Source organism: Narcine bancroftii, chromosome 3 (genome assembly GCF_036971445.1).
Source record: "Narcine bancroftii isolate sNarBan1 chromosome 3, sNarBan1.hap1, whole genome shotgun sequence".
In the NCBI taxonomy this organism is placed as follows: domain Eukaryota; kingdom Metazoa; phylum Chordata; class Chondrichthyes; order Torpediniformes; family Narcinidae; genus Narcine; species Narcine bancroftii.
Window position 1 is genome coordinate 322,011,065 of NC_091471.1, and position 22,582 is coordinate 322,033,646.

The 22,582-nt window shown below is 47.9% G+C and overlaps 2 protein-coding genes across 5 annotated transcripts in view; one reads left to right on the plus strand and one right to left on the minus strand.

Moving 5' to 3' along the window:
• LOC138759092 (leucine-rich repeat and fibronectin type-III domain-containing protein 4-like) overlaps window positions 1-6,354 on the plus strand; it is a 28,466-nt gene extending 22,112 nt beyond the window's left edge. For all 4 annotated transcript variants that reach the window (XM_069928992.1, XM_069928994.1, XM_069928991.1 and 1 more), the window contains one exon: window positions 5,265-6,354. In XM_069928992.1, coding sequence (XP_069785093.1) covers window positions 5,265-5,823 — 559 coding nt within the window. In that variant the 3' untranslated portion in view covers window positions 5,824-6,354. The remainder of the gene's footprint in view (window positions 1-5,264) is intronic.
• The window catches only part of LOC138759091 (pyruvate carboxylase, mitochondrial-like), a 403,275-nt gene that overhangs the window by 189,440 nt on the left and 191,253 nt on the right, over window positions 1-22,582 (minus strand). The window lies entirely within an intron of this gene.

Genomic DNA, 22,582 nt, shown 5'->3' on the forward strand with positions numbered 1-22,582 from the left:
AGGGCAGGTTAGGAGGTGGAGAGACAGGCAGAGTGAGAGACCATTGGGAAAAGGAGGAGGAAGAAGGAGAGGGGACTAGAGAGAGAGAGAGAGAGAGAGAGAGAGAGAGAGAGAGAAAGAGATGGAATCAGAATGGGGTGAGAACCTGAGGGAGGGAGGGATAGGGAAAGAGAAAAATCAGAATGGGATGAGGACCTGAGTGGGGGGGAGGGGGGGAAGGGGGAGAGAGGGAGAGAGAGAGAGAAAATTATTGAGGAGAGAGGGAAGATATTAATAAGATAAAAGACTTCAGAGAAGATTTACTGGGATGTTGCCGGGACTTGAGGAACTGAGTTAGAGGGACAGGTTAGGACTTTATTCCATGGACTATCGGAGATTGAGGGGAGATTTGATAGAGGTGTACATAATTACGATGGGTATAGACAGAGTAAATGCAAGCAGGCTTTTCCCACTGAGGTTGGGTGAAACAACAAGGGGACATGGGTAAAGGATGAATGTTTGGCGCAAACTTTAGGTGGGAAACCTCTCCACAGAGAGTGGTGGGAGTGTGGAATGAGCTGCCAACTGAAGTGGTGAATGTGGGCTTGATTTTGAAATTTTATAAGAATTTGAACAGGTACATGGGTGGGAGGAGTGTGGAGGGCTATGGACTGGATGCAGATCAGTGGGAATAACCAGTATAATGGTTTAGCCCAGACAAGATGGGCCAAACGGCATGCTTTGTGCTGTTGTATTCTAGTACAAGGGTAGATAAAGAGATGGAAAGAGTGAAATTAAATTGGGCTGGGGTGGGGGGGTACCTAAAAGAATTTGTTTTCCAAGAAATTCTAATCTTTCAGTTAATTTTAGAGTTAAATCTTTAGAGATTAATCGACTTGACCCTTTTGTTTGCTGATGCCAGCATGCTGCTAAAATCAGTGGAAAAGGGACAGCAGAAAGTCACCATTTCCAGTTGAAGGTAGAAGACTTTCAATATTGTGTTCAGTTCTGGTGTCTCATTACAGGAAGGATGTGGAAGTTATGGAGAGGGTGCAGAGGAGATTCACCAGGATCTCCAGTCCCTGGTGGTGTGTCCCACTTAAGAGTGGCTCAGTAGAAACGGCACAGAGGGGTTCTTATCCTAGGTCACTGCACAGCCAATGAACTGGGATGCCAATAGAAAAGGAGCCAGAATGTGGAACATGTGTTTGAAGATGCACAGTGATGCTGAGAAAGTCATTAGTGCTAGTAAAGGCATCTGATTGCACGTCTAATCTGCAGACACCTTTTCACTCCTGAGAGGATTTGAATGGTTTAATCAGATCTGACCTCAAATGTGAGCTGGGATATGTTCAGTGATACATGAGGAGACAGGCCATCTCTCCCAACTTGCCTGTGCTGACCAACACATCCCATCCACACTGGTCCCACCGGCCTGCGTTTGGCCCATATCCCTCCAAACCTGTCCTATCCACAAATGTTGCAATACTCCCTACCTCAACCATCTCCTCCGGCAGCCTGTTCCATACACCCACCCTCCTCTGTGTAAAAGTGTTACACCTGAGATTCCTGTTAACTCCTTCCCCCCCCTCCACCACCCCCTCCTTAAACGCCTCTGGCTACCGATCTCCGACTCTGGGCAAAAGACTCTGCGTTCACCCGATCTGTTCCACCTCTGAGATCACCCCTCATCCTCCTGCAACCACGGAATAGAGTCCCAGGCAATATCCTGGGCAATCTCCTCTGCACCCTCCCCAGTTTGACGACATCCTTCCTGCAGCATGGTGACCAAAACTGAACACAGTCTTCCGAATGGGGCCCCAACAACATCTTGCACAATTGTAACATGATTTCCTAAGTTTTGGAAATAGTCTGACTGAGTTCCAAAGGTCTTTTTGAACACCCTTATCTACCTGTGACACCACATTCAAGGTATTATGTACCTGAACCCCCTCTGCTTGACAACACTCCCCAGATCCTTACCACTCAATGCGTGGGTCCTACTCACGTTGGCCCTTCCACATACAACGCCTCACATTTCTGTTAAATTCCACCCGCCATCCCTCCACCCACCTGCACCCACCATACCTCCACCGCCCATCTGCACAGTCGATTCCAGTCTTCACAATGGACAACATAGAAAACATCCCCACAAGCCCTGTGCTTTTCTTTGGAGGACATTCAGGGTGTTGGGCAGGTCAATGAGGGCAGACTGGATGTTTCACTTGCTCAGAATCTGACTGAGATTGGGTGGTGTGAATAGGGTTATCAGTGGTGGATGACAATTGGCTGTTGTTCAAGGTTATTATATGTACCAAGGTACAGTGCGAAGGTTTGTTTAGCAAGCAATCCCAAGAGTAATAGAACATTCCAAAAGAGTACAGTTCCTTTGGCCCACAATGTTGTTCTGACCTATGTAAACTTACTCCACAACAATACCACACTTCCTTCCCTCACACCCACAACCCTCTATTCTACACCCATGAGCCCATCAAAGAATGTTTTAAATGTCCCTATTGTTCCAGTCTCCGCCACCATCCCCGACAATGCATTCCAGGCACCCACCACTCCCCTGATATCTTCTCTAAAGTTTCCTCCCCTCACCTTGTACAGACATCCTCTGGTGTTTACTATTGTCGCCCTGGGAAAAAGGTGCTGGCTGTCCACCCTGTCTAAGCCCCTCATAATCTCATATGAAGTCTCCTCTCATCCTTCTAGGTTCCAAAAAGAAAAGCTCCCGCTCTGTTAACCTTGCTTCATAAGACACGTTCTCCAATCCAGGCAACATCCTGGTAAATCTCCTCTGCACTCTCTCCATAACTTCCACATCCTTCCTGTATTGAGACACCAGAACTGAACACAATATTCCAAGTGTAGTCTCACCAGACTTTTATATATCTGCCACATTACCCCTCGGCTATTGAACTCAGTCCTTGACTAATGAGGGTCAGTGTATCATACACAGCAAGTTCAGCCCCAAGGCTTGTCTGCGGAAATATCTCCCTCATCCCTTCACATCCTGCGCTCTTCAAGCTCTTGAAGCAAAAGGATGGCCCATAGTCAGCGCAAGGCTATGAAAGTGCCAGCAGTCTGTGAGTGTCCCATAAAGGTAAATGTTCTGTTATTGTCACATAATACTACACTTAGAATGTAACATACATGAAATTCCTTAACTTTTATCTACCATAAAGCAGACAGAGAGTCACCACTTCGTCCAGTGTTATGTCCAAAAGACCCCAAAACCCAGCAACAATAGACATTCAATTTAAATTTGTTATTTAAACAAAAGTTACTTTTAATTATCTTTAAACATGAAAGCAGAATCAAACTTTAATTTATCTCTATTAACTAACCCAACTTAACCCCCTTCTAATTCTAAGCGCACGTGTATGTAATATGTATGTAAATTTAAGAAAAGTTCTTTGGTTCACAGTTCAATCTCACTTCTCATTCTTCCAAGTTCTTTGGTTGCAGGCAATTCTTATACTGTGCACAGAATTTTACATGTATAAAGTTCACCAGGCTTTGGTGCTCGAAAGGATTTGTTGTTTCAGGATTTCCATAACTGAGGTACCACCATTAGTCACCTCAATGTCTTGCTGATGAAACTTGCCCCATCAGGATTCTCCAGATGATAACCTCTTTCTTTCATTCTACCACAGAGTTCCTTTCTGTTCCTCTTATTCCAAGAGAAACATCAGATAGATAGCACTTCCAGCCATCCGCCACTCTGGGAATTTTGTTTCAGTTCCAACAAACTTCTCCTGCTTGTTTTCAGCTGTGACTCTCTCTCTCTCTCTCTCTCTCACACACACACACACACACACACACTCACTTGCAAACCAACCCCCCCCCCCACCCCTTCTCCAGCAAACAACAGGAGATTGTCTTCTGCTCCCATCTGTTGTTTTTAGGTAAACAAGAACCTAGGAATGACCTTTCTGAGCACTCTGTCAAAACCCTTGCAAAGAGCTTTCAATAACCAAAGTGTCTCCAGTCCATTCATTTCATGACATTTCAATTAGCACCGACTTGTGAAATGTGCATAACATTCTCAATTTCTGTAAAGTCACTGAATATGAATTCTTCAGTATTTCAAATAAGATCTGTTTTAAAATGTGTGTATGTATGTAACCTACTCTAATTTTACCAATTTATCTCCCAAATACATCTACAAATATTACATCACACCAGCGCCCCTCACAGAAACCTACAACACCTGGTGTTCCTTGACGGTCTCCCCTCCAAGTACTGATGAGTCCTGAACCTGCTTAGCCTCCGAGATCAGACTATCTTATTAGTATTCAGACTATAGGCTTCTGGTAAGACGTAGAAGCAGAATTAGGCAATTCAGCCCATCGAGTGTACTGTGTCCTAATATCTTATCACACTGTCCCAGGGCAGAAAGTACCACCTCCTCTTTCCCCACTCCGGTCCAATAATCCTGGGTCTGTCCCAAGTCAGAACTAATCACCTCCTCTCTCCCCAGCCCTCTGGCACGGGTTTGTCCCACAACAAAACTCACCACCTCCTCTCTCTTGAGCTCTCTGACCCCAAACTACTCCATAAGATCATAAGATATAGGAGCAGAAATAGTCCATTCAGCCCATTGAGACTGCCCCACCATTCAATCATGTTGATCTATTTCCACACTCAGCCCCACGGCCTGGCTTCTCCCCATAACTTTGATGCCCTGGCTAATCAAGAACCTGTCAATCTCTGCCTTAAATATGCCCAATGACCTGGCCTCCAAAACCACCTGTGGCAACAAATTCCACAGTGTTACCACCCTCGGGCTGAAGAAATCCCTCCACAACTCTGTTCGAAGCAGACATCTTTCAATCCTGACACTGTGCCCTCTTGTCCTGGACTCTCCCACCATGGGAAACAACTTTTCTACATCTACTCTGTCCATGCCTTTCAACATTCAAAAAGTTTCAATAAGATCCCCCCAAACCCTTTCTCCTAAATTCTAACGAATACAGGCCAAGAGCTGTCAACAATCTTCAAGTGATGACCCTTTCATTCCTGGAATCATACTGATGAACCTCCTCTGAACCCTCTCCCACGTCAAAGGACAGGATTTACCACCTCCTCTCACCCCAGCTTGCCCGGTATTCGGTCAGCTCCGATGAGAGCCCTCAGCTCTGAAGGCTCATCCAAGGGAACGTCTCTGCCATCTTCAACATACTCACCGCCCATGCCCCAGTTTCTCCACCCCAGGAGCTGGAGGAAGGGGGTGGGTGAGGAGTTCTCTCTCTCTCATACAGGTCCTTCTCTTTCAGGATTGTCCCATCCACGAGCAAGGGCTTTGACCTGAAGAACCTTGCCCCAGGGGCGGTGCACGACTTGTGTGTGTTGGCCATCCACAGCCACGACTTGAACAAGATGGCGGCCACCCGTGTGCTGGGCTGCGCTCGCTTCGGAACTCAACAGCAGGGCCCAGCCTGTGACCCACTGGTTGTCGGGCTGCCAGGAGCCACGACGACAGTCACCGCGGGCAGCACGGCAGCAGGGGCGCTGCTGGTCTTGGCCATGGCCGGGCTGGCGTGGCGCAAGGGCCGGCGGTGGGGCAGAACTGTGACTGCCAAGGTTGGCGACATGAGCCTGCGGACTCCATCTCTCCCTGCCCCCTCTGCCTGCCACCGCCTTAGTCCCCAGGGTGGAGGGGACATCCGTGCCGAGCGCAGCCATTCTCTGGATATGGGGGTGGCCCAGTCACGCCACAGTTATCGGGCCGGGGTCCAAAGGAGCCAATCGGTCCATGGGACTCTGCTGCAGACTGCAACAGACAAAGAGACGCTCCCATACATCTCCAGGGAACTGGAAGAGAGCATCGTCTGAGCTGTGGAGGAGTGTTCCTGGAGGGGGCAGAGATATCATATATTGAGCAAACCCAGCATGCACTGGGGATGCTACCCCACAAGGAAGGAAGCAGAGTGAAGACAGGGGGAGGACGAGACAAACCTCCACTTTGGATGCATCAGAAATGTTCTGGTGATGCTTTCACCTTCTGCAGTTTGCTCACAGATCCCACAAACCCTTCCCTTCCCCTGGGGTGTGGAGGAGGGGGGGGCGCATCTTGCGGTGGTGCTGAAGGAAAGCTATGTGCACTCTCGCCGTGCCATGGGAGAATCCAGTGGCTGTGAATCATCCCAAGGAACAGAGGAAGCAATGCTCACGTTGGTGATATGGACATGGTCTGGGGCCTCCCATGAGAAGTACATGCCACTGAACATCATCTGAATGTTAATTACGAGGTCCTGTTTTCATATTCGATTCAATGAGTTTGGTTGTATCCATTTGCCAAAGGTTACAGTGAATCTGAGGTAACATTGCTGCAGATGTGAATATAATATCAATGTAAAATGGAAATGCGTGTCCGAATCCTGTTCAATTTCACTGCTGAGGCCTTCGAGATGTAGAAACCAGGATTCTTCTAGTCTGTCCACCCCTTGACCTGATCGCAGCTGATCACATGACCTCTGCACTGCAGTTCTGCTCTCTCATTTGACCTTTGACCCCTTTAAGCCATAACTCCCCTTTTGAATTGGTCAAGAACCGACCTCAACAACTCAAGTTCCCTGAGTTCATAACTTTCTGCATGATAATATTTCCCTGTCCAAATTGGCTCCCCAATTTCTTCCTTAATTGTGGCATTTATAGGCAGCACAGGGTGAGAGGCTGGAAGAACCTGTTACCATTCTCTATGTCTAAATTTCTATTTAATTTACTCTGTCCAGACCTTTCAACATTCAAAATGCTTTAATAAGATCCCCACCTCATTCTTCTGAGCGCAAAGAGCCATCAAACATTCCTCATGTGCTAATCCCTTCATTCCAGGAATCATTCTTGTCAATCACTGAATCTACTCCAATGCCAGCACATCCTTTCTTAAATAAGGACCCCAAAACTGTTCCCTGTTCTCTACATGAGGCCTAGCCAGTGCCTTGTAAAGCCTCAACATCACATCCCTGCTCTTGTATCCTGTTTCTCTAGTTATGAATTCCAACATTGCAATTGCCTTCTTCACCAATGACCCAACTCAAAGATTAATGTTTAACTCACAAATCCCTTTGTACAGAACTTTCAAAGTTTGAATTTTGTCCCCATCTAAATAATAGTCAGCCCTTTTATTCCTTCTACCAAAGTGCATGAACTTTCCAACATTGTATTTTATTTGCCATTTTTTTGCCCATTCTCCTAATCTCTCTCAGTCTCTCTGGAGCATCTCCATGTCCTGATCATGACCTATCCTTCCACCTATTTGTGTAATTTAATAAACTTCTATTGTAAGCTCACACCCTTTGTCACTCCAAAGAGAAAAGCCCTGGCTCTTTAACCTTGCCTCATAAGACATGCTCTCTAATCCAGGAAACATCCTGGAAAATCACCTCTCCAAAGCTTCCATATGCTTCCTGCAACAAGGCAACCGGAATTGAACCAACTGGAGACTCACTAAAGTTTTATGGAACAGAAACATTACCTCACGGCTCTTGCTCTCAACCTCCCAACTAATAACTACCAGCTTCTTCACCCCATATCAACTTGCACGGCAACCTTGAGGGATCGATGGATATGGGCCCCAAAATATCTCTGTTCCTCTGTACTGTCAAAAATTCTGCCATTAACCATGTACTCTACCTGCAAGTTTGACCTGCAAAAATGCATCACTTCACACTTATCCTGTAATGAGGTGACCAAAACAGAACTCAATACTTTAAGTGGGGTCTCGCCAGAGATTTGCAGAGTTGCAACATGACTGCTTTACTCTTGAACTCAATCCCCCACCTATTGAAACCCAACATCCCATAGGCCCTCTTAACTATTCTATCAACCTGTGTGACAACCTTGAGGGTTGTATGGATTTGGACCTAAGGTCCCTTTGTTCATCAACACTGTTAAATATCTGACCATTATCCCTGCATTCAGCTTTCTGTTTTGACCTTCCAAAATGCATCACTTCACAGTTACGGCTGGTAAGGGAGAGTGAGAAGTTGATAGATTCAACTTTCAGGGACATAGTTACCCCAAGACCAGATATATCAGGTAAGTGGGTAACTGTCAGGGGAGGGAAGAAAAATACCAGGAAAATGGAGAGCACACCTGTGAATATCCCTCTCAGTAACAGGTATATTTTGTTGGATGCGGTTGAGGGAGATGACCTGACAGAAGCTGGCAGCAGTGACCAGGTCGCTGGCACTGAGCCTGGCATGGTGGACCAAAAGATAAAGAGGAATGCAGTGGTCATTGGGGACTCCATTGTCAGAAATACAGACAGGAGATTCTGTGAGCCCCTCCTTGGTGCAAGGGTGCGGGATATCTCAAATCGGGTCCAGGGTATTCTAAAAGGGGAAGGCGAACAGCCTGATGTCTTGGTACATGTGGGTACCAATGACATAGATAAAAAGGAGGTAGTACTGAAAAAGGATTACAGAGAGCTAAGAAAGAAACTAAGAAATAGGACAGCCAGGGTGGTGATCTCTGGTTTGCTACCTGTGCCAAGTGCAACTGAGGACAAAAATGGAAGGTTAAGAAAAATGAATGCGTGGCTGAGGGGCTGGTGTAAAGGACAGGGTTTTGGCTTCTTGGATCATTGGGATCTCTTTTGGGGAAGGCATGACCTCTACAAGAAGGATGGGTTACACCTAAACCAAAAAGGGGTCAATATATTGGCAGCTAGGTTTGGTACAGCCATCGGGTGTGGTTTAAACTAATTTGGCAGGGGGGTGGGAACCTGTATGATAGGGCAAAGGACAGAAAAGATAAAACAGGAAAAGTTAGGTTAGGCAGCGAAAGTAAAAAATCAGAAAGAGCAAGGAGGGTGAAAAAAGCAAATCTTAATGCAAGAAGCATTCGGAACAAGGTAGATGAATTAGCTGTGGAAATTGAGATAAACAAATATGATTTGATTGGGATTACAGAAACATGGCTGCAGGGTGGGCAAGCCTGGGAACTTAACATCCCGGGGTATACGATATTTAGGAGGAATCGGCATTGATGGTGAGAGAAGGGACCGACATGATTGACAGAAAGGATATCAACTCGGAAGATGCGGAATCTATATGGGTAGAACTGAGGAATAGCAAGAGGCGGAAAACGTTAGTGGTGGTGGTATATAGGCCTCCAAATAGTAGGGTAGAGGTGAGGGAAGGCATTAAAAGAGAAATTAGAAAAGCGTGCAATAAGGGAACAGCTGTCATCATGGGAGACTTTAATTTGCATATAGATTGGACTAGCCAAATTAGTAAAAATACTGAGGAGGAGGAATTCGTTGAATGTTTACGGGACGGTTATCTAGACCAATATGTCGAGGAACCAACTCGGGAGCAGGCCATTTTAGATTGGGTATTATGCAATGATAAGGGGCTAATCAACAATCTTGTTGTACGAGGCCCTTTGGGTAGGAGCGATCACAATATGATCGAATTCTCACTCGACATGGAGAGTGATGAAATTAAAACCGAGACTAAGGTCCTGAATTTAAATAAAGGGAATTATGATGGTATGAGACGGGAGTTCAGTAAGATTGATTGGGTGGTGTTTATGGGGAAGTTGACTGTGGATAGACAAAGGAAAACATTCACAGATCTAATGCAGAAATTGCAAAAATCGTTTATACCAGTTTGGCATAAAAATAAACAAAAAAGGTGACTCAACCGTGGATAACAAGGGAAATTAGAGACAGCATTAGGTCCAAAGAGAGAGCATATCAATTGGCCACAAAAAGTACCACAACTGAAGACTGGGAGCAGTTCAAGATGCACCAAAGGAGGATGAAGGGATTAATCAAGAGAGCAAAAATAAATTACGAAAGTAAGCTTGCGGCAAATATAAAAACCGACTGCAAAAGCTTTTATAAATATGTCAAGAGGAAAAGATTGGTGAAGTCCAGAGTAGGTCCCTTGCAGTCGGAATCAGGGGAATATATAATGGGGAATAAGGAAATGGCAGAGCAATTAAATTCTTACTTTAGTTCTGTTTTTACAAGAGAGGATACAAATAACCTCCCAAGGATGTTGGGAAACATAGAGACTAATGCAAGGGAGGAACTGAAAGAAATCAGTATCTCTAAGGACATGGTCTTGGGGAAATTGATGGGATTGAAGGCAGATAAATCCCAAGGGCCTGATAATCTACATCCTAGGCTATTTAAGGAAGTGGCCATTCAGATAGCAGATGCTTTAAGAATTATTTTCCAGAACTTGATCGACTCAGGATCAGTACCCATGGATTGGAGGGTAGCTAATGTTACCCCACTATTTAAAAAGGGGGGTAGAGAAAAAGTGAGGAATTATAGGCTGGTGAGCCTTATATCAGTAGTGGGCAAAATGATGGAATCCATTATTAAGGATGTAATAGCGGAGCATATGACTAGCAGAGAAGGGATCGGACGGAGTCAACATGGATTTACAAAAGGTAAATCGTGCTTGACAAATCTATTGGAATTCTTTGAGATGGTGACAGGTAAAATAGATGGGGGAGAGCCAGTGGATGTGGTGTACCTGGACTTCCAAAAGGCCTTCGATAAGGTCCCACATAAACGACTGGCTTCCAAAATCAAGACTCATGGGATTGGGGGCAAAGTATTGATGTGGATTGAGAACTGGTTGGCAGGTAGAAGACAGAGTTGGGATAAATGGCTTGTTTTCTGAGTGGCAGGCGGTGACCAGTGGGGTGCCACAGGGATCTGTACTGGGACCCCAGCTGTTCACAATTTACATTAATGATCTGGATGAGGGGATTGGATGTAATATCTCTAAATTTGCAGATGACACTAAGCTCGGAGGGGTTGTGTGCACGGAAGAGGGGGTCAGGAAGCTCCAGTGTGATTTGGATAAATTGAGGGACTGGGCAGATACATGGCAAATGCACTACAATGTGGATAAATGTGAGGTTATCCACTTTGGCAATACAAACCGGAGGGTAGATTACTATTTGAATGGCAATAGATTAAGAGATGGGGAAGTGCAGAGAGACCTAGGGGTACTTGTACACCAGTCTCTGAAGGCGAGCATGCAGGTACAGCAGGCGGTTAAAAAGGCAAATGGTATGTTGGCTTTCATATCAAGAGGGTTTGAGTATAGGAACAAGGATACCTTACTGCAGCTGTGCAGGGCCTTGGTGAGACTACACCTGGAGTATTGTGTGCAGTTTTGGTCACCTTATCTAAGGAAGGATGTTCTTGCAATGGAGGGAGTGCAGAGGCGATTCACCAGGCTGATACCTGGAATGGCAGGAATGACTTATGAGGAAAGATTGTGCAAATTGGGATTGTACTCGCTGGAGTTTAGAAGATTGAGAGGGGATCTCATAGAGACATATAAAATTCTGGCAGGACTGGACAGAATGGATGCAGATGGGATGTTTCCAATGATGGGAAAATCCAGAACCCAGGGCCATGGTTTGAGGATAATAGGCAAACCATTTAGGACCGAGATGAGGAGGAATTTCTTTACCCAGAGGATGGTGAATCTGTGGAATTCATTGCCACAGAGGGCAGTAGAGGCAGGTTCATTAAATCTATTTAAGAGGGAATTAGATCTATTTCTTCAGTATAATGGTATTAAAGGTTACGGAGAGGAGGCGGGGACGGGGTACTGAACTTTAAGATCAGCCATGATCTCGTTGAATGGCGGAGCAGGCTCAAAGGGTCGAATGACCTACTCCTACTCCTATCTTCTATGCTTATCTGGATTGAACTCCCATCTGCCACTTTTCTGTGCAACTCTGCATCCTCTTATAACCTACGATAACACAACTCCTCCAACCTTTGTGAAATCTGCAAACTTACTGGCCCATCCCTCTACTTCTTCATTTTGGGCATTTATAAAAATAACAAAGAGCAGGGGTTTCAGAGCAGATCCCAGTGGAATGCCACTAGAAACTGTCCTCCAGGTAGAATATGTTTCATCTTTACTGCTCTCTGCTTTCTACAGGCAAGCACACAGTCAAGGTTCCATGGATTCCATGACTCATAACTTTCTGAATGAGTTTCCCATTGAGGACCTTACTGAAATCCATTTATAGAGGGATGTGGGCTGAACACAGGCAAATGGGACAGGCTTGGTCAACATGGACATGATGGACTGAAGAGTATTTTAATGCTGTCAATGGTCCCTTGTTCTTGCCTTCCCCCACAGGAGATCCTGGTTTATCCCTGCAACCACTCACAGCACCAAACCTCTGTATTTAAGATACAATACAGGGAGAAAAATGATGAAGAATGGTGGGGGGGGGGAGGGGGGAACAGGCAGGTAGGTGGACCAATGTCCAAAGCTCTTTTAACCACCCTCTGTACCTCTAACACTGTTTCCAAAGTGCAGTGTAGTTGTATTCCTAGATTCCTCTGCTCTGCAAAGCTTCCCAGATCCCCGTCAGAGTTCTACCCCATGGCCAGTTATTGCACAGGTCCATCAACCTTTGAATGAATGCATTTCTTCTGTTCTAAATGGCCCACCTTTTGGCTACCATCTGCTCCAAATGTCCCACCCTTGGGTCACCATCCCCTGATTCTAGGCTTTCCCATCATCAGCAACATTATTATCTTGTCCTCTAACCCCAGGCAGTATAAGCCAACGGTCCCAATGTGCTATGATTACAGTGCCGCACATAGACGTGCTGGAGATACTCAGCAGGTCATGCAGTGGACACAGGAAAGGGCAACCAACGCTTCCCTTTATCAAGGTAGGAGCAGGAACAGGCAGGCAGCTGAATAAAAGGGTAGGGGGAAGTGCTCAGGCCAGAGGTCACAGGTGGAATTTAGGAGAATGAGGGCAGATCTCATTGAAACATTTTGAATGTTGAAAAGTGTGGACAGAATAGATGTAGAAAGGTTGCTTTCCACGGTGGGAGAGTCCAGGACAAGGGGGCAGAACTTCAGGATTGAAGTCCGCATAGAATAGAGATGTGGAGGGATTTCTTTAGCCTGAGGGGATGATTATGTGGAATTTGTTGTGTCAGGCTGTTGTGGAGACCAGGTCATTGGGTGTATTTAAGGCAGAGGTTGATAAGTTCTTGATTAGCCAGGGCATTGAAGGTTATGGGGTGAATGCCGGACAGTGGAGCTGAGTAGGGAAATGGATCAGCTCATGTTTAAATGCTGGGGCAAATTCGATCAGCCGAATGGCCTATTTCTGCCCCTATTTCTTGTGGGAGGGTAGAAAAGAAAAAAACTGAGAAGTGTTAGGGTGATGGAGAGGGAAGGGAAGGGGATGAAGAGTGGGGAGCAGGAGGAAGGGAGACAGAGGGAGGAAGAAAGAGAGACACTCGGAGTGGGGGAGGGGTTAACAGAAATTGGAGATCTTGAAGTTGGATGTTGCCCAGATGAAATATTAGGTGTTGTTCCCCCAATTTGCAGGTGGCCTTGGTTTAGTAGTACACAAGGCCATGGGCGGACATGTCGGTGTCACAAAGCTGTGTTCAATTACCAACCATTTTTAAAAGCCTATTTTCGCTCCATTGGGAAGGAGCATTACACAGAGGCACGGAGAAAAAGGCCCTTCCATACTGAAAGAAATGTCGAGCCAAGCTCGTCATGTTTGCCTACGTGTGTGTGTGAGAGAGAGAGAGAGAGAGAGAGAGAGAGGGGAGAGAGAAACAGAGTTTCAGCCCATCTCAACCTCATCATGTTTGCCTGTGTTCAAGAGGGAGGGAGAGTGAGTGGGAGAGAGAGAGAGTGCATGAGAAAAAGGAAGGGAGAGACAAACAGACCCTTCAGGCCCAATTTTCCTGTCCTGACAAAAATTTCCAACCTAAACTGGTCCAACCTTTGAGCGTTTAGCCTATGACCCTCTAAATCTGTCTTATCTATGCATCAGTCCTTGCCTCAACACCCTCCTCTGGCAGCCTGTCCATACACCTACCGTTCTCTGTACAAAAAAAATTATCCCTCAGGTTCCAGTTAAATCTCTCCCCCCCCCCCCCCCCCCCACATCACCTTACCTTACTCCCATATCCTCTGGTTACCGATTCCCTGACTTGGACAGAATATTCCCTGAGTTCAACCGATCTGCTCCTCTCAGTATTTTGCTCCATAATTGTTTCTCTCCAGGTGTGTTCTTGCAGGTCAGGGATGGTGTGAGGGATAAATGCTAATTAGGACAATCCTACCAGAGAGAGCTCTGCACCTTTTATCAACAGTCACATTACCCATTCTCATAAACTTCCACTAAATAATGCAAGGCCTTCATGGAGTGGGCATGGAGAGCGAGTTTCTTTCCTATGGCAAGGGAGTCTGGGACCAGACGGCATGGCCCTTGAACACAAAAACCTCCCTTTGCTGAGATGGTGGTGAACCTGTGGAACGCATTGCCACGGGTGACTGTGGACGTTAAGTTATTGGGTAGATTTTAGAAGGTTCTTGATTTGGAAGGGCATCGAAGGTTACGGGGAGAAGGCAGGAGAATGTGGTTATAAGCCATGTGGAATGGGAGGAGGACTTGATGGGCATTAGATTCCCACTCCCCAGGGTGTACAGAGCCAGCTTGTCTAGTCTTGCCTGATAGCACAAGCCCATCTCTACCAATGACGGAGCACCTAACAGAACAAACAAAAACCTCAATGCCTGTGGGCGTAGATTTAGGGAATTATCTCATGGGCTAGACCAGAAGGCCATAAGACATAGGTGCAGAAATAGATCATTCAGCCCATTGAGTTTACCTCGCCATTCAATCATGAGCTGGTCCATTTTCCCACTCAGCTCCATTGCCCAGCCTTCTCCCCATAACCTCTGATGCCCTGGCTAATCAAGAACCTACAATCTCAGCCTTAAATACACCCAGTGACCTAGCCTCCACAACCACCTGTGGCAACAAATTCCCCTGGCTGAGAAATTCCTCCGCATCTCTGTTCTAAGCGGATGCCCTTTAATCCTGAAGTCGTGCCCTCTTGTCCTACACTCTCCCACCGTGAGAAACAACATTTCCACATCTACTCTATATACACCTTCCAACATTCAAAATGTTTCAATGAGATCCCCTCTCATTCTCCTAAATTCCAGCAGGTACACACCAAGAGTTGTCAAACACTCCTCATATGGTAACCCTTTTTATTTCTGGAATCATCCTTGTGAACCTCCTCTGAACCCTCTCCAATGTCAGCACATCCTTTATTAAATGAGGAGCCCAAAACTGCTCACAATCCTCCACGTGAGGTCTCACCAGTGCATTATAAAGCCTCAGCATCACATCCTTCCTCCTACATTCTACTCCTCTAGAAATAAAGAAATCCGCATCTCTGTTCGAAGCACTGGTGACTTTGAAAGATCTGGAAAATTGTGAGATAGCAGCTGTAGCAAACTCTGGTCAGGCTGCACTTGCAATACTGGGTGTAGTTCTGGTCAAGCCTGTTTCAGGAAGGAGGTGGAAGCTTTGCAGAAGATGCAGAAGAGACTCACCAGGAGTGCTGCCTGGGTAAGAAGTGAAGGGTGTGAGGGAGGGGAGGGGAGATTTTTGTGGAATCGGCACATCATCATGAGCTGAAAGGCCTGTGCTCTGCTGGAATAAATACATGGACGTGCTGGAGAAACTCAGCAGGTCATGCAGCATTGTTAGGAAGCAAAGAGTAACCAATGTTTCAGACCAGGCCCGAAACGTTGGTTACTCTTTGCTACGTGACCTGCTGAGTTTTTCCAGCATGTCTGTGTATTGCACTGGAATCCCAGAATCTAAAGACTTTCCTATGTAATAGTGCTGTAATGTCCTGTGTTCCATATTGGAGGGTATGAGTTATGGGGAGGGGTCAGACAAACTTGGCTTGTTTTCTCTGCAGTGTCGGAAGCTGAAGTTTATAAAAGAAAATTATTTTTCCACTGAGTTTTTTTTTTAAACAGAGAGTGTCAGGAGCAGTGGAGAAGGAGATAAAAGAGTGTTGAAGAAGCTTCTGTACAGAAGTGTGGATACAGGGGTGTGGACTACAAACATACAGCAGAGATTATTTTATTTGGGCATCATGTTTAGGTCGGACATGTGGGTCAAAGGGCCTGTTAGAACATAAAACTCTACAGCACACTACAGGCCCTTCGGCCCTCGATGTTGTGTTGACCTATATATTCCTATCAAAAAAAAACTAAACTCTCCCTACCTTGTAACCTTCTATTTTTCTTTCATCCATGTGATGAAAAGTCTTTTAAATGTCCCTATTCTACCAGCCTCCACCACCACCTCTGGCCAGGCATTCTAGGCACCCACCATTCTCTGTGTAAAAAAAACTTACCTCAGATGTGTCCCCAAAAGGCATGGTTGGTATACTGGTATACTGTACGGGACTGAGGTCTGAATACTGCAGTGTCTGTAAGGAGTTTGTACGTTCTCCTTGTGTCTGTGTGGGTTTTCCCCGGGAGCTCAAGTTTCCTCCCACATTCGAAATTTACCAGGGGTGTAAGTTAATTTGGTGTAAATTGGGCAGTATGGGCTCATGGGCAGAAATGGCCTGTTACTGGGCTGTATGTCTAAATGTAAAAAAATCAAACATTTCCACCCCTCACCTTGTACAGATGTCCTCTGGTGTTTGCTACTCCTGTCCTGGGAAAATTACAGAATTTTGCAAAGTTAATAGGGTAGAGAGAGAGAGAGATGGCGGGGGTGGTGGGCTTGGCCCGAGAGCTAGCACACACACACACATTGGGCTGAATGGTCTCCATGATGCAGGTCCATTAAAACCTGTAATCTGCTTCAAATTTAAATTTCGACATTGACCACAGTAAGAGACCCTTCCGGCTCACAAACCCACGCCACCCCCAATTAACCTACAACTACTGCATGCTTTTGGAGGGTGGGGAGGAAACTGGCGCACCTGGAGGAAACCCACACAGACACAGGGAGAACGTACAAACTTCTCGCAGTCAGTGCCAGATTCAAACCCGGGCTCGCTGATGCTGTAACAGCGTTGCGCTAACTGTACCACTAACTTGGTTCAGCCCGAGTATTGGCCCTTGTTACCATGCCACCCAGAAAACAATTCAAGCGTTCTGATTTTAAAAGTTGCTGGCGGAGGCTTTGCATCATTTACTCAGTTTGCACTCATTTGCCATGGTTGACATTTTCAGCCTTTTAATTTCCTGTAAGAATTTCTGACATTAACCCAAGTTTATATCATTTTGTTTTCTAAGATAGCTGTCAGGGATGGTGTGATTATCCAAGTTGATACCGGGAGGCAGACAGACTGTGCACATTCCCACCGATCATCTTCGTAGTCTTGGTCCGTGACAGGAATAGGAATTGGGTCTTTGGCATTGCCCAGCTCTGCAGCCTAGCTGACCCTTGCTATTGAGCAACAGCAGTCTAGGAGGAGTTGGGGGGGGGGGGAGGGAGGGGTCACCAGCACAGCTTGCAGGCTGGGAGGGAGATCATTGCATCGAGCACCTTCTCTCTGTAGCAGCGACCTTCCCAGTGGCTGACCATTTCCCCACCCTTCTCCCACGCCACATGCCTGTCCATGGCCTCGTGCGCTGGCCAACCCCAGCCACCTGAAAACTGGAGGAACACATTAAGTTCTGTACGGGCACTCCCCAACCAGATGGCACAAACATCGACTTCACCAGTTTGTACTGCTGTACCAGCCTCCACCATCACTCCCAGCAAAAGTAAAAGCCAGAATTCTGTGGACACCATGGTTGAGGTAAAACCATGTACTGCTACAGAGACTCAGCAGGTCAAACTGTGTCCTTTATGTTGCAAAGGCAGAGATACAGAAGTGACATTTTAGGCTTGGTGAGCATCAGAATAAAAGAGTGGTGGAGGAAGGGAGATGGCAGGGCAGGAGATCATGGGTGGAGAAGGGAGGGAGGGAACAGCAGCACTGAGGAGGGAAAGGCAGGACTGTGGAAAGGCAGGACTGTGGATGTGAAAGAACTGGAAAGCCAGGAAATGGGGGAGGGGGGAGAAAAGACGAGCAGGTTAAGTGGAAGGCTGTGAAGTCAATGTTTATGCCATCTAGCTGGAGGGTGCCCAGACGGAAAATAAGGTGTTGTTCTTCAAATCTGAAGGTGGTCAGGGTGGGACAGTACATAAGGCCATGGATAGACATGTGAGGGTGGGAGTGTGACCCAGAATTGCCATGGTTGGCTACTGGGAGGTGCTGAGCAAAGCGATCTGCCAGTCTGAAAACAGTCTCACCGATGTAGAGAATGCCTCAAAAGGAGCACCAGATGCAGTAAATTAGTCCTCTGGATGCTTCACATGAAAGACCAAAGTGAGGAAGGAGATGTGGGTGCAAGTGTTGCAACCCTGCGGTCACAGGGGAAGATGCTGGACATGTGATGTGGGGAGGAGGAGAGGAGGGAGGAAGGTGTAGGGAGAGAAGGGAGAAAGGGGCAGGGGCGGAAGAGAGGAGGGAGGAAGAGACAAGGGAGCAGGAGAGGTGGGAGGAAGTGGTAGGGGAGGAGGAGAGGAGGGAGGAAGGGGCAGGGGAGGAGGAGAGGGGGAAGGAAGGGGCAGGGGAGGAGGAGAGGAGGGAGGAGGAGGAGGAGGAGAGGAGGGAGGAAGTGGCAGGAGAGGAGGGAGGAAAGGGCATGGGAGGAGGGAGGAAGGGGCAGGGGAGGAGGAGAAAAGGAATGAAGAAGTAGGGGGGTGAGCACAGTCCAACTGTTAAAAGGTGATGGGTGGATACAGGTGGGAGGGTAGAAGAGAAAAAAGCTGAGATGATTGGGTCACTCTCTGACAGGAGAGGGGAGGGGGTAGGGAGATGAGGAAAAGGAAAGAGGACTTGGTGTGGTGATACACCACTAGCCTACTGCAGGGGGCGACGTGTGTACCTGCAGGAAGATCACAGGAGGACAGACCACACCTGCCCGGCTGTCAATCAGCCGACCTGAATGGACCAAGCCCCACCCGGGGGAGGGGCATGGCAAAATGGCATAGGGTGAAGACATGGGAATCAACTCTCATCAGCTGGACAGTTTAAAACCCAAACTTAATGAACTGATAAAAATCTGAAAAGGAAAAATTTCCTTTGTTATGAGAATGAAAAAAGCAATAAAACTACATTTTAAAGTACTGGAAAAGAACCCTCAGGATCGATTTTTGATGGATCCGAAACCCCAGCGTACTTCTTCAGATAAGTGTCTGAAGCAGCGACGTCCTCAATGAGTGTAGCAATGCAAGATGGCGCCGCCGCTGCCTCTCTGGCAACGCTCAAAGAGGGGCACAGGAGCACTGCACCAAGTGCTTCTGGTAGCATGGCTGAGTGCGGCGGGGCGTGAGTATGAGTGCGTCAGTGCATCCTTAGGCACGCAGGTGCGTGTCAACGCATCCTCTTTAGAGACCCGTTCCCGCGCTAGTGTGCGCAAATGCAATACCCTCGAACGAAGTCAGCTCGGCATGGAGAGGAGTCCAGACCCACAGCCAGGTTGCTAGAGAGGTAAGTGTCATATATGAAGAGGAGGAACAAGAACCTACTGACTATTTAGATGAAGAAGATAATGAGCTTCTTATGGCAGCTGCTAACATTATGGAAGGTAAGCTTAGAACCTTAAAGTCACCTTCACCATATAAGTCACCAAGTCTGCAGAGCCCTTCACCTGGACCAGATGTGGTAGCTATGTTAGAAGGAATAACTAAGCAAAACAAAAATTTGATGGATACACCAAAAGCCTACTGCAGGGGGCGACCTGTGTATCTGCAGGAAGAGCACTGGAGGACAACACCTGGCCAGATGTCAATCAGCCGACCTGAATGGACCAAGCCCCACTCGGTAGGATGCCAATCACCCTCATGGATGTAAGCCACATCCGGCCCCTCGAGGTCAGTCACACGGAGTTGCAGATAACTACACCAGCGACTTTAAGTTGAATAAAGCCTGTTGTTCAGTCTCTAAATCTTGTGTTTGTTTATTGTCACCTCAGTGCATCACAATTTATTCTATTTAAAATTTAAGCTGCTATGGAGAAGCTCCTAAGTGCAGGGAGCCTCGAAGTCACCTGGAAGAACAAGCATGCTTAGAAATCTGGAGGCACACAGTCGAAGCGATCATCAAGGCACACGCCGACGTCCTAGACTCCAACAGGAAAAACCTCGTCCTGCTCCGCTTGAAGCTGGGTCCCCAAGCCTTCCAGGCCCTCAAGGACTGCACTGAGTACCCGGAAGTGATGAACACCCTGGAAACCAACGAATGTGGCCTTCGCCAGGTACTTTCTAAGCGTTCGTGCCCAGCAGTTCAACCTGGGTGCCCTGCGTGTTGGCACGACCATGCATGGCTGAACCTGGGGTGACCGAGAAGGAAACAGAAAGGTTGATCAGGGATGCCTGTGTCTGAGGTCTGCGCTCAAGAGTCATCAGGCAGAAGCTGCTGGAAGACAATATTTACTCCCTGGCCAAAACTGCGGAGGTAATCCAAGCCCTTGATGCACCAGTCCTACACACCGAAGAGTTCGACTCCAGACTCCCCCATGTGTCCTCGACAACAGCACAAAGCCAGCTGGTGGATGAGAGCATCGCCACAGTGAGCACCCCTCGCCCTTATAAGTACTGTGATCAGATCAGCGGTCGCGATGTAACTGCCTGGCCATGAACCAATTTTGCTCGAAATGCAGCAAGAATAGCCACTATGCTAAGGTATGCCTTTCTAAGCCTGCCAGCAGCTCAGCGGTCCTCTACGACAAACAGCCCTCCCTCCCGGTCCTGGCCACGTGCCATTGTGGGGCGATGCCATTGCCCCTGCAACGACTTCCGGCCTCCCCAGCCTCAGCAGCCATTCTTCCGGCCTCATCGGCAATGATCGCCGTGTGCTCACCATGCGTCCAGACCAGCCCCGGGCCACGCTAGCACAGCCCTGCAAAGACACCACATCCATGGAGAACAATCACGTCACTTCCGCCGCCTGCGACAATGTCACTTCCTCCGGCGCGATTGAAGAAAGCCAGCCATGCCGCCGCCAGGCTCCACAGCCACTAGAGGCCTCCGGCCTACACAGCGAACACTACTGACCTCACCAGCACTGCCTACTATGATGACGTGGTCAACACAGATGCTGACCAGCCCGCCCTTCCAACGCACCCCATGCCTGAGAATGCCACCGATCGCCACCCACTGCATCCCATGCCTACAGAGAATGACACTGGCCAACACTTGCCTCTCTTGATGCACCCCACACCTGAAGAGGACGACACTCCTAGCAGCCACCACACTGTCCAGAGAAATTCTTCATGGCCTTGGACGCTCCATGATGGACGTTGAAATCAATGGGCAGGTAACAAAGTGTCTACTCGACAGTGGTAGTACCAAGAACTTCATTCACCCGAACGTGGCCCGCTCTCTGAAACTCAAAATTCACCCCACCACCTTCTCTATCGCCCTTGCCACCCAGGACTGAACCATTAACACCCTTGGGTGCTACTCCACCGATCTGACTGTTGGGGGGAGGCATACACCAAGTTCAGGCTCCTGGTCATGCCGAAACTCTGCGCCCCAGTCGTCCTGGGCTTAGACTTTCAATGTCACTTGTAGAGCATCACCCTCGCCTTCAGGGGACCCTTACGCTCCACAGCTCGCCGTCCAACCAGCCCCAGCCAACCTGCAGCCTCTCCTCGACCCCCGCCCTCTTCGCACACCTCACGCCAGACTGCGAGCCAATAGCCACCAGAAGTAGTCACTATTGTGCAGCCGTTAGAGACTTTATCAAGGCAGAGGTGCAGCGGTTCCTGGCGGAAGGTGTCACAGAACCCAGCAACAGCCCATGGAGAGCCCAAGTCCTGGTGGTCAAAGGGGGCAGTAAGCCGAGGATGGGCATAGATTACAGTCAGTCCATCAACCGGTACACCCAGCTGGATGCCTACCCCTTACTGAGAATAGCCAACATGGTCAATGAGATAGCCTGCTACATGGCCTTCTCCACTATTACCTGAAATCGGCCTATCACCAACTCCCCATCCAAGCCCTACACTGCATTCGAGGTGGAAGGGTGACTCTATCAGTTCCGCAAAGTTCCATTTGGGGTCACTAACAGGGTCCCCGTCTTCCAGAGGGAGATGGATTGCATGGTAAAGCAGCATAAATTAAAGGCGACCTTCCTGTACCTGGATAATGTCACCATCTGTGGCCACATCCAGCAGGACCACGATACCGACCTAGAGAAATTTCTCTGGATGGCCGAGGAGCTGAACTCATACAATAAAGAGAAGTGCATGTTCAGCACCACCCCCCTCACCATCCTGAGGTACATCGTGGCACATGGTGTCATTGGCCCGGATCCAAAACAGATGCGCCCATTAATGGAGCTACCCCTTCCCCACATGCTCAAGGCCCTCCACAGGTGCCTTGGCCTTTTCTCGTATTACTCACAGTGGGTTCACCATTTTTCAGACAAAGTCCGCCCACTGGCTCAGGGCCACCACCTTTCCCCTCCCACCTGAGGCACAGGCAACCTTCACGCGCATCAGGCAGGACATTGCGGATGCCACGGTCTTCACCGCTACCCTTAACCAGGAGGGGCGCCCTGTCACCTTCTTCTCCAGGACCCTCCACGGTTCCAACCCAGGACACTCCACCATTGAAAAAGAGGCCCAGGCGATCATGGAAGTGGTCCACCACTGGCGCAACTACCTGGCTGGCAGGAGATTCACCCTCCTCACTGATCAGCGTGCAGTGACATTCATGTTCAACACCAC